General features: G+C 36.3%; 2 protein-coding genes across 2 annotated transcripts; one reads left to right on the top strand and one right to left on the bottom strand.

Moving 5' to 3' along the window:
• Positions 1-238: 238 nt before the first annotated feature.
• On the bottom strand, positions 239-1,933 carry LOC110442894 (melanoma-associated antigen C1-like). Its single transcript, XM_021486755.1, has 2 exons — positions 1,901-1,933; positions 239-1,393 (listed from the first exon to the last, which is right to left on the bottom strand). The coding sequence occupies exons 1-2, from the start codon at positions 1,931-1,933 to the stop codon at positions 239-241; spliced, it is 1,188 nt and encodes a 395-aa protein (XP_021342430.1).
• A 1,331-nt stretch (positions 1,934-3,264) lies between these two features.
• LOC110442890 (guanylate kinase-like) lies at positions 3,265-11,496 on the top strand. Its single transcript, XM_021486750.1, has 8 exons — positions 3,265-3,341; positions 4,650-4,787; positions 5,318-5,359; positions 5,963-6,059; positions 6,794-6,932; positions 7,736-7,820; positions 8,442-8,527; positions 9,439-11,496. The coding sequence occupies exons 1-8, from the start codon at positions 3,287-3,289 to the stop codon at positions 9,466-9,468; spliced, it is 672 nt and encodes a 223-aa protein (XP_021342425.1). The 5' UTR covers positions 3,265-3,286; the 3' UTR covers positions 9,469-11,496.
• Positions 11,497-12,496: the final 1,000 nt, after the last annotated feature.

The following is a 12,496-nucleotide window of genomic DNA, read 5'->3' as shown; positions in this document are numbered from 1 at the left end:
GTGTAAATGAAGATAAGGAGGCAGATGACTTGAAAGTGTAGAGGAAGATAGGGAGGTAGAAGACTGGAAGGTGTAGATGAAGATAGGGAGGTAGAGGACTGGAAGGTGTAGAGGAAGATAAGGAGGCAGAGGACTGGAAGGTGCAGAGGAAGATAAGGAGGCAGAGGACTGGAAGGTGTTGATGAAGATAGGGAAGTAGAGGACTGGAAGGTGTAGAGGAAGATCGGGAGGGTGAGGACTAGAGGGTGTAGAGGAAGATAAGGAGGTAGAGGACGGGAAGGTGAAGAGGAAGGTAGGGAGGTATATGACTGGAAGGTGTAGAGGAAGATCGGGAGGCAGAGGACTGGAGGGTGTAGAGGAAAATAAGGAGGGAGAGGACTGGAAGGTGTAGATGAAGGTAGGGAGGTAGAGGACTGGAAGGTGTAGAGGAAAATAGGGAGGGAGAGGACTGGAAGGTGTAGAGGAAGATAGGGAGGTAGAGGACTGGTAGGTGTAGAGGAAGATAAGGAGGCAGAGGACTGGAGGGTGTAGAGGAAAATAAGGAGGTAGAGGACTGGAAGGTGTAGATGAAGGTAGGGAGGTTTATGACGGGAAGGTGTAGAGGAAGATTGGGATGAAGAGGACTGGAGGGTGTAGATGAAGATAGGGAGGTAGAGGACTGGAGGGTATAGAGGAAGATACGGAGGTAGAGGACTAGAGGGAGTGGAGGAAGATAGGGAGGTAGAGGACTGAAGGGTGTAGAGAAGATAGGGAAATAGAGGACTGGAGGATGTAGATGAAGATAGGGAGGTAGAGGACTGAAAGTGTAGAGGAAGATAAGGAGGTAGAGGACTGGAGGATGTAGAGGAAGATAAGGAGGTATCAGGACTGGAAGGTGTAGAGGGAGATAGGGAGGTAGAGGACTGGAAGGTGTAGAGGAAGATAGGGAGGTAGAGGACTGGAAGGTGTGGAGGAAGATAAGGAGGCAGAGGACTGGAAGGTGTAGATGAAGATAGGGAGGTAGAGGACTGGAGGGAGTGGAGGAAGATAGGGAGTTAGAGGACTGGAGGGTGTAGAGGAAGATAGGGAGGTAGAGGACTGGAGGGTATAGAGGAAGATAGGGAGGTAGAAGACTGGAAGGTGTAGATGAAGATAAGGAGGCAGATGACTTGAAAGTGTAGATGAAGATAGGAAGGCAGAGGACTGGAAGGTGTAGAGGAAGATAGGGAGGTAGAGGACTGGAAGGTGTAGAGGAAGATAGGGAGGTAGAGGACTGGAGGGTGTACAGGAAGATAGGGAGGTAAAGGGCTGGAGGATGTAGAGGAAGATAAGGAGGTATCAGGACTGGAAGGTGTAGAGGAAGATAAGGAGGTAGATGACTGGAGGGTGTAGAGGAAGATAGGGAGGTAAAGGGCTGGAGGATGTAGAGGAAGATAAGGAGGTATCAGGAGTGGAAGGTGTAGAGGAAGATAAGGAGGTAGAGTACTGGAAGGTGTCTGGAAGGTGTAGAGGAAGATGAGATAAGTAGAGAGATTGAGCTAAACGGAAAAAGGAAACCAGACAGACAGAAAAGGTGATGGAAGAGAATGCAGAAGAGGTCAGGGGTCAGACGAGCAAAGAAGAAGTGTTGTGGGAAGTGATGTGGAGGACAGAGAGGCAGAGGTACATCTGTATGCAGCGGTCACACCTGTCTTGTTCTTCTTAATTTGATAAATGGTATGATGTATTTAACTCAATTTGAAAAGTGAATTCGATCCAATTATATTTGGTAAACATAAGATCATTCCATTAGTGTTAAAGCATCTGGTTTTCTCTTTCTCATAGTTGTGGTTTTGCTGAAATATGACTTTCAGTAGCAGACTGCCCTCTTCCTTTTGGTACTGGTGTGTAAAACATGGATGCTCCCTTTTCTATCAATTACGAACCTCAACATTTGTGCCAGACTATTTAACATATTGACACATGGCTGTTAATGATCTATGTATTCAGGAAATAACAGGAAATTATCGGAACTGCACACATGCATGTAACCACAATGATATATTAAATACAAGGAATTTCAAGTCAGTCATTCAAGCAAGAGCCTGCTGTATGTCTTCAATCTTTTGAAGTTCTACAAGAATTTGAACTCATGCCTCAAACAGTTTATTGTGCTAAGCTTTGAAGATATGCAGTCTTCCTTCATTTGAAGTTGAAGCTTACAATGTTGTTATAACTCAAGTTAAAAGTCTATTTTGAGAGTTTTCTTTCCTTCAGAGCCTTAATACCCACTTCACAACTCATCACCTGAGAAATGCAGTGGTATGGGTGTCTGCCATGGACTTATGTCTAACATGGGGAACTGTATATATACCAATAAATACCCCTCTATCAGCTAAACATGAATTCTGACATGTCATGACCATACTCTAAGACTATTCGTTTCTTTGGTTATTTACGGTACCCTAACGTATAAACACCCCAACCATAGACTGTATGTCTGCCTGGTTATTTACCGTATCCTAACATTTAAACACCCTATAATAGACTGTATGTCTGTCTGGTTATCTACCGTACCCTTACATATAAACAGCCCACCATAGACTGTATGTCTGTCTGGTTATTTACTGTACCCTGACATATAAACACCCTCCCATAGACTGTATGTCTCTCTTGTTATCTACCGTACCGTTAGATATAAATACCCCACCATAGACTGTGTGTCTGTCTGGTTATTAACCATACCCTAACAAATAAACACCCCACCATTGACCGTGTACTGTCTGTCTGGTTATTTACTGTACCCTTACAAATAAACGCCCCACCATAGACTGTATGTGTGTCTAGTTATTTACCGTACCCTTACATATAAACACCCCACCATAGACTGTATGTCTGTCTGGTTATTTACTGTACCCTAACATATAAACACCCCACCATTGACTGTATGTCTTTCTGGTTATTTACTGTACCCTAACATATAAACACCCCACCATTGACCGTGTGTCTGTCTGGTTATTTACTGTACCCTTACAAATAAACGCCCCACCATAGACTGTATGTGTGTCTAGTTATTTACCGTACCCTAACATATATTACTCAATAAATATAACATGTTTGTTTCTATAAAGATAATAATATTTTTGATTTATTGTAAATTAAATTGTATCTGATAGTGTACCTTTTCCGGAATAAGTAACCCGATTTTGTGTATAGTTAGTGTTGCCTAGTCCTATGTGCCTAAAACGCTTACATTCAGCGACCCTTTGAGAACCGTTAAGCCGCAAGCGTTTAATTGATCGTGACTCCACCCACACAATCAACACCGATGAGCGTATTGTGTACAAGTTTGAGAGTGTGTCGCCTCCTCCCCCGCCTCCACCGTAAGTAGAATGTTTATGACGTTTTTTAGGCCTACGATATTTATTTTCACGGAATTGTTAATGAAGAAGGCGGATATGGTCTTTTTCTAATTTGTTCTGGAACAATCAGTTTAGTTGGTTATTTGCAAGTTGTTCGTAAAATCAAGAAGAAAATATTGAGCAATAGGCCTACTTGCTCTCGCTCAGATGATACGTGGCATATCATGCATGTGGATATTAGTGGCTAAATATGTGATAAGTTTCTAGCTTTACTATGACACTCACAGGGATAAGACCATGTATTAGTGCTCTCGGAGAGCCTGATTTTTTTTATAACACTTACGCGAAACCTTGTGCATTTTTAGAAAGCTAATCAATGTACTTTACCACCTTTCATTACCGAGTTACTGAAACATATCACCAAACACCACAATCGATAATTATAATGATCTGATGATAGACCTTGAGATCAGTTCCCATAGTTACAGTTTTCTGTTTCTATGGAGTCAGCATCGGGTGATTGCTGGTGGATAAGCGTGGATTATTGATTACCTATATATTTACACAGTAGCTATACCAGTATTGTCTCTGTAAAGCTTATATATGAACAGTAACGTGCAACATTGATTGGTGTAGTCCTAGAGGTTCTCTCACAAATCACAAAAATGTCCTGTCTCGGGACAGCCTTGAAAGTTATTGATTCTGGTAGACAAGTGTTGAGAGATTAAACAATCTACTCTGTGCTAATGATTAATTAAATGTGTGATGTTCTCATAACAGATTTAATTGACGAAACACAAAAGAGAAGAATAGTCAGGTGCTAATAATCTTTATTTAACATCGTGAACAACAAACACTCTGCAGGGCTTTTATTAAGACGACGCTAAGGGAACAAACATTGTATTCGTGCCAGGTGGAGGGGAAACCACTGTGCCATCGGAGAGATACCGACTAACACGTTCAGACACCACTCTCTTTTTCTGCCACCGCTGAGGAACAAACTGGAATTCTTGGGAGAGTGAGTGGCCTGATGCACACGCTTGATTGCACACAGTAAAAAGGACTGCATGTTAGCAAAATCACGGCTACTACCAAGGCACATTCATGATCTGGTCCCTGTAGAATGATCAGACTTGATAAGATGTCAAATGTCTGTGGTACTGTTTGTACATTTAGACAAACACAAAAAAAGTAATCAGGAAAACAGTTTGTTCAGAACCTTTGAAAGAGTTAACCTAACCACTTTGTTTTTTCAGACTTCTAATTACACGTATATGAATAGCTGCAGAGGAATACCTGAGTAATATTTGCTTGATTTACCTGTTACAGATTTTTTACCTCTGAGAACCATGGCATCCTCCCGGTACCGACCTTTAGTGGTCAGTGGCCCTTCAGGAAGTGGAAAGAGTACGCTCCTCAATAAAATGTTTGCAGAATTTCCCGACAGTTTCGCCTTTAGTGTATCACGTAAGTATATACTGTACAAATTGTGATTTCCTACCCATTACAACATCATAATTAAATATTATTATACACAGACACTGAGACAGCTAGAGATAAATTTCAAAATTTATGACGTGAAGACTCCAAACATATATAATAAGGAATAATCTAAATTTCATGTTAAAACCTTTAGGCTGTATTCCTTGTACGATATTAGGATTTTGCTTTCTTTAATATCTCCCATCAGCACATCATCATGGTTCAGGTCCTGTGTTCAGAAGATCAATTGAGCCCTGCCTTTCATGTTTAAATCAGGTTACTGATCATGTTTAGATAAGATTATTGAGCACAAACTACCCTTCTATTACAGAACAGAAATTTCACTGCTGAGGGGGAAAATGGATTGAATAACCACTTATTGTCTTTTGAGTGATTGATTTTACAAACATGGAGGTGATCAATATCACTGCTGCTGTATATAATACCTAGGTAGTTGAATATTTGTTGTTTGAATTGCTGATTGTTAAGTAAAACAAGTTTGTTCTTGTTTCCAGACACTACAAGAAATCCACGCCCAGGAGAGGTGGAAGGAAAAGGTACAATCTTAGGATTTTTCACAAAAATTTGCATTTTTCAAATAGTGTCCTTTTTTTTAAAATCTGACTTCCAATAGCATGGTGTTTGTCATGATCACAAGCGAATAGAAAATGCTTGAAGTAAAACGGTCAATAATATTTTGAATTTCAAATCAGCAAAAGAATATATGTTGTTTTCAGAAAGGTTTATAACAAATCATGGTTTATGATGCTATAAACAGAATCTTAAATTAGTGTCTGTTTCATACGAAACTTGTCACAAATCATTTGACATTTTTTAGTTTTAACAGATGCTCACTAAAATGAATAATTCTTAAGACTTGTTTCATGAATCTCATGAAATGGAACCTCATACATATATATGAGCCAAGTGTGACAGGGTAGATAACTCCACAAATTACACGATTTGATGTTAAAAACAAACTCATTTTATTCAAGGAAAAGGGTGACTGGATCAATTTTCTATGAATACAGAAAGAATACACATATATATGAGATAAACTATATTCATATCATGAATCAATGCCATGATTAGATTTGAATATTGCCCCAATTTAAAAAAAAATATATTGTTCCTCATTATTTAACATTGATTTCCCGCAGACTACCATTATGTACAACGAGAACAATTTGAAAAAATGATTGAGGATGGTGGGTTTTTAGAGCATGCTCAGTTCTCAGGAAACAGATATGGAACAAGGTATGTTTTACAAATCTATTTTCTTTGTCAATTTTTGTTCATCAGATGTGAGATTTCAGATTATTGAATAGGCCAGAGGGTAAATACTACTAAATAGTCTTTGTTCAAAATAGTAATGTATGATTAATTTTTTTGAAGCCCTTATAAATTTGCCAGTTTTGCAAGGTACACTGAAATTATACTGGGTGTCCCATATCAGTACATCAATGTTTTTACACTTTAGGAGATTAAAATGAAGATCGTTATAAAACCAAACATGTCTGAAAGTCAGTCTGCATTTTCACCAGACACATCAACAGAATGTCACATAATCATTTGTACCACGTCATATATAAAAAATCATAAAGTTGCAAAACCGAACATACTTTCAAAATGAAATTCTGAATTATAGTGGTGCATGGCACATCATACATAAACAACCAACGAATATCACTTTGAAAGGTTGATTAGAAATAGTAAATTATCTAGATATGCAATTAAAAGTGCAATGTATTACTTTTTGTTTTCATATAAAGCTTGTCTTTCCGTATAAATGAACATTGTGAAATATTAATAACCAGCGTTGAGTCTTGCATATTGCATCAAACTAAGGGAATTGTTACTTACAGATTCTCTATTTACAAGGAGCTAAATGACACCTCGGTATACACCCCAGTAGAATAGAGGATGCTAATGGTTTATGGGATGTCCACTGTAAAACTTTCTAATAATTTACGGAAAAAATCTTGTTTCAGCCAACAGGCGGTGTTGGACATTGAGAAAACCGGAAGGATTTGTATACTAGACGTGGAAATCAACGGTGTAAAGAACATCAAGAAAACAGACCTAAACCCTAGATATGTGTTCCTTAAGCCACCTAGTATGGAAGTTCTAGTAAGACCTTTTCTTAATGTTGATCTTAAACATTCCTAAAATTGAAATTGTATATCTTTAAAGTGATTTTTTTTGCTCAGTTTTACTGCCGAATACAGACTGTTTCCCCTAGCTAAAAAGTGCCTTATTTTCCCAAAATGACCAAAAAACTGGGGAATTTATTCCCAATTTCAATAAAATTAATCCTACCTGTATATTTTCCCAATTAATAAAGGAACAGGCTATTGTAAAATGTAGGTGACAAAAACACTGCTTGAACAGTAAGACTACCAGTACCTGGCAGTCTTGCTATGTACATTGTATAGTTCCAGTCAGAGCAAGGTGCGTGATTAGCCTAATAAGGCTTTACCTGATGTTCAATTCTTTATTTCGAAGGCGGGGCTAATTATCAAGCATGGGCTTATTAAAGGTAATATAGGATAGTGATAAACAATGGGATGGAGTTGATTTATTACTTTTACAAATTCATGTGTAGCGGAACTGGACTGGGTTGATCGCCTGCAACCAAGTAACTCAATTGGTTAGAGCGTCCGTTTAGAGTTCCGAGGGTCCCGGGTTCAAACCCCGGTCTGGCTGTGTATTTCTTTTTCACCTGTTACAATATTAAAGCATGAAATGGAAAGTTTGTTTGATACAAAATCTCATCTAACATATAAATAAAGTAAAGCACCAGTTTTATAGGTGTATTGATATCCTTATAAACATTTTTTGAAAAGCAGGTATTATTTTGAACTTCCTATACATGTAAATGTTTCACAGCAGGAGAGATTGAAGGTACAACACTAAAGTCATTGTGTTTACAGAAGGAGAGATTAAAGGGAAGAGGTACAGAATCTGACGAGAGTCTACAACGGAGGCTGGATACAGCGAAGGAGGCACTCGACTATGGTTTGTATATAGGGCTGGAATAAAAGATAGAAACATAGTATTCCATACAGATTCCAACGGTATGATATCTGTATGTTGTCTTGGGCACAACATTTGTATCTGATGATTTGATGTAAATTTCATGTTACAGTTTGTATTATCCCATTGTGATGCAGTGGTAGGGGGAGCATATTGTTCTGTTCTGACAAAGTTTCACGTTTTGTGAAGTGTGACTGTCAGTTCATAATACTGCCTTTTGATGATATTGGGGATATAGTGCTCTCTTCTCTAGCAGTATTTTATCGAGGTTGATATAAAATTAAATCAACCTCATCAAAATGCTATAATTGTACCGGTATTACATAATCTATTGCTAAAATGTGAGATAACGTAACATATTAAAGTAGTAGGGGTATAAGTAGGATATGAAACTTGAAATGATAAAAGCATCTGTCACAATCTGTTTGTACTTTCCTAAAGTTTTAGGTGACAGAGTGGCATAGGGGAAATTTTCATTACTGCTTCTCATTTAGAAACTCTTCTGTTTAAAATACATAGAAGCAGAAACTCTCTCTGCAGGTATTCCATTTTGATAGAGTATTATTCTCATTTGAAGTACATGTATTGTCACTTTCCTTTCAGCCGATGAGGAGGGTGCATATGATTATGTGATAGTAAACGACAACATAGATACAGCTTACGAGCAGCTGAGGGCAGTAGTGAAAGATGTAAGTATCAATGTAGGTTTCATCATATTCCAACTCCAGTTACTCTCAAAGTAATTCTCTAAACTGTTGACTCAATAATTTTGATAACTTGTGTGGGTTTTTAATTGTCAGAAGATCTAGCACTGTCTTCCAGCTTGTGAATGTGTGAATGTGTGTGTGTGTGGATAATTTATCCCACTTATGAGAGGGAAATTTCTCCATGTTTGGTGTTTTAAAAGACATGTTTAAAGTGTGTTATCTATATTATGTTGATGGTTTTCTTTTATTTAGAGATCCCTGTCCCACTGCACTGCAGTTTTTAGTATGTACAGTAACCTCCCCTTAATTTCATTTTGGATATAACTGTAGCACTGAGGTCCAGGGTTCGAATCCAAGTCTGGCTCTGCTAAATTTAACACTATCAGAACATTAATGTTGATTATATTTTGTTCATTTCATTTTGATTATTTTTCATTAAACTCCCACAAGGTATGGTTTTATTTTCATAATTGATTTATCAAAGTTGTAGCCATGCTATAAAATCTGTTTCTATTGAATAGTTGCAGTTTTGGGCTGTGGTACGGGGATCCTTAACATATTAAATCATGTCAGTCATGTCTTTTACCTTCATATGCATTTTCTCATAGTTACTCTAGCGTTACATACTCTACACACACACATTTTTTTATTTCTTCACTCATTCAACCCTGAATTTTGTAATGAACTATTCCAACTTTTGAATTGGAAGAGTTCAAATGTGTTTTCGGGTGTGAATGTGTTAAATAATACAGAGGTCTTTTAAGTTTATCCTTACCAAAAATCATAAAAATCAGCCACAAATACCCTGGTTATCATGAAAGAGACCAAAAAGTTTTGGACACAATGGTCCTGAATTATGTTTTTTATTTAACAGTGTCATTATTTACTTGCAGGATGTTGAGAAGATGAGAAAGGAAAGATGAAAACCTGGGATGTAGATTAATCTATAGATGTTGTCAAGATGAAAACGGAATGACTGACGGCTAATATTTAAAGCATATAGTACTATTTTAATTAAGACTTTTTATAAGATTGAATTCTGGCAGGCAAGAATTTTGGACATTTCCTGGTCTGGGCTGTTTTATTTTCCTATCAGTTTATCTTTTGTTATAGTTTATTTGTTAACATTTGTATATGTTTCAAATTTTATAAGGTCTGGCTTATTTTCAGCATTTGCTCTAAGCTTTTCTTAATCTGTTCCAGCTGAATCTTACAGTTGTAATATTTGTAATGAAATTATTTTAGAGAAACATTATACCAAAAAATGAAATTAACCCAACTAAAAAAAAAAAAAAAATGCATCCTAACTTTCACATTTCTATTTTGGCCCCAAAATAAATACATGTTAATAAACTTAATTGAACAGAATCTCCTGTGGATATATATCACAACTAGTGTGGAAAACATGTCGGAACGTTGTGAATCATTCATTATATTAAATCATAATTAATATTCAAATTTTGTTACAAATGATATTGATTTTTTCATCACCTTGACAGTGTGCGTTTCAGAAGATAAATGCCACCCACTGACTTAAAAATATATTTTGTTGCATAACATATTGATAAACTTAAGCAAATATATTCAAAAGTTATAAAATATAAATATGTAATGCATTTCTTATTGATTGCTCTATATGACCCTACAAAAATACATGGAAAATCTGTGTCTAGTTTATATTTTTTTTGTTTTGGAGCCATTGAAAATTCAGCAGCTATTTTTTTCTTTAAATATACAGTTGAATCTAGATTAAAACTTAGATATTTAGGATACCCTGGCAGATAATTTCTTCTATGTATTTTAGATATGACTTACCCTTATTTTTCAACATATCTGTCTAGGAGTTTTGTTGACAATCAATTCAAAGATGATCTCATCAAGTCTCAGAAGTCCTTCACCTCACTGACAGTAATAGATTATATTATTCTTCTCTTTATCTTCAATATATTTCATTTTACAACGAGAACATGTCTGATGTTGGATTTAGGTGCTTACTCAGGAATTTTCTTTATATTCTCCTGTCATCATCAATATCATCAATATGATCATACCAGTTGTGGTAGTTGTTCCGCTATATACATGTATTTGTCTTGGTAAATATTCACCATCCGTTTAAAGTCACAAACACTGCCTTTCCATATGAAAACTGTATATTTTGTTGGATCTTTGTTAGCTCCGATACTTTTAATTTTTGGAGATAAAAATATAGCCTGAAACAACGATTATCTGTTCCTAAGTGAAGGGGAGTCTGACAGAAAGGAGTTATAAGGGTTGTATAGTTATTACTTACACTCCCTATCTGTGAGAGTGGTGGCCATGCTTTCTTTACTTGAATGTGAAAAGCATTTTCATAGGAGGTTTTTTTTGTTGAAAAAAATTGTCAAAATATTTTGTGATGTCATATTTAAATTAAAATGTCATTGTGACATCTTGATTCACAGAGAATTTCTTCTCTGTCAGAACTTTGGAACCAAGAGTAATAAACTGCATTCCTGATACACATGTATTACTAGTAGTAAAATCAGATTCCCCAATGAGTAGCGGTTGGTTATCATGTTCAACAAACCATCCTAAAGTTATTTTTCAAATTGTGAAAAAGACGTTTGGTGAACGTTGTGCATGTATTCATTTGAATATTAACTAACTCAAATTAGATAAACATGATAATCAACCACCACTCATCCGGGAACTTCTTTAGACCTATGAACATGTATGTGCATAGAAGTGAAGCAATCTTTATATTTTTTTCATATATTTATGTATATGTATTTGTGCATGCAACGCTCATGCAAAATTTCAGTGGATTTCCCAGATATCTTTTAATATCGCCCATTATAATTTACTGGTCTCTGTTCGGTGGAACATGGTATGTGACTTTTGAAATGTACAAAATTATGAAACAAAATATCAATTTGTGTTAATATTTTTTTTATATATTTTTTTTTTTTTAACAAGTGGTTTGTTAAAATATTGACTACCTAATTTCTAATTTTTAGTGCTATATATATATATACATGATGTATTACCTAACGGAAAGATAGCCATGATGTAGGATCTGGGTGTTTCCCACTATATCCCTATTGAGGACACATGCATTTCAAATATCCCAACTATATCCCTAGTCAGGACACATTTTGAACATCCCCACTATATCCCTAGTGAGGACACATTTTGAACATCCCCACTATATCCCTAGTGAGGACACATTTTGAGTATCCCCACTCATGTCCCTAGGGAGGACACGTTTTGAATATCCTCTCTCCATCATCGCCTTGCCTGATATACATTTGTGGACAATTTGACATGAATTGTTACTTTGTTGTGTTGAACAATCTACTCTGCTCAATTTTAAAACAGATATTACCTTTTTCAGAATTTTTACCGCAACAGGATTAAATAGCTATATTTGTATAATTTACCATTTATTCCTAGGTAAACTGACTTTAACCCAGCATGATAGTATTTACACTCCATGGACACAGATGTTATACAACATTATCATATTGTCCTACACATTTTTGTACGATACCATTAGTTTGACATACCATACAGATGTTGTGATGAAATGTTAATCAATATGATGCAAAGCTTTCTGTATTTTGAACAATTTTGTCCTGCAGTTTTCTTCCCCTATTTGATGTATTTGATTAAATCGTAGATCATGTACATTTAACCTAATTTACCATGGAACCTTGGATGTCTATTTACTTGATAATGTACGGGATAATTTGGTTTGTATTATGATGGAACCACAATTTTTCTACCTCAGGGCGACAAAATTATAGCAATTTTTGACATGCTATGCCTCAGAGAGTTTATGTTACCGTGTATAATCTGGTATCTATTTTGAAAGTTCTATCGAAATAAAGATTAACTGCAGTCTGTAGTGGCTGGGATATCAAGGAGTTTTTAACTCATTGACCCCTGAAGTTTCATAATGAATTATTCCAA

The sequence above is a fragment of the Mizuhopecten yessoensis genome, unplaced genomic scaffold (genome assembly GCF_002113885.1).
Source record: "Mizuhopecten yessoensis strain PY_sf001 unplaced genomic scaffold, ASM211388v2 scaffold716309, whole genome shotgun sequence".
NCBI classification, from domain to species: Eukaryota; Metazoa; Mollusca; class Bivalvia; order Pectinida; family Pectinidae; genus Mizuhopecten; species Mizuhopecten yessoensis.
The sequence above is the reverse complement of the archived record's forward strand: the minus strand, read 5'-3'. Positions and strand labels throughout refer to the sequence as shown.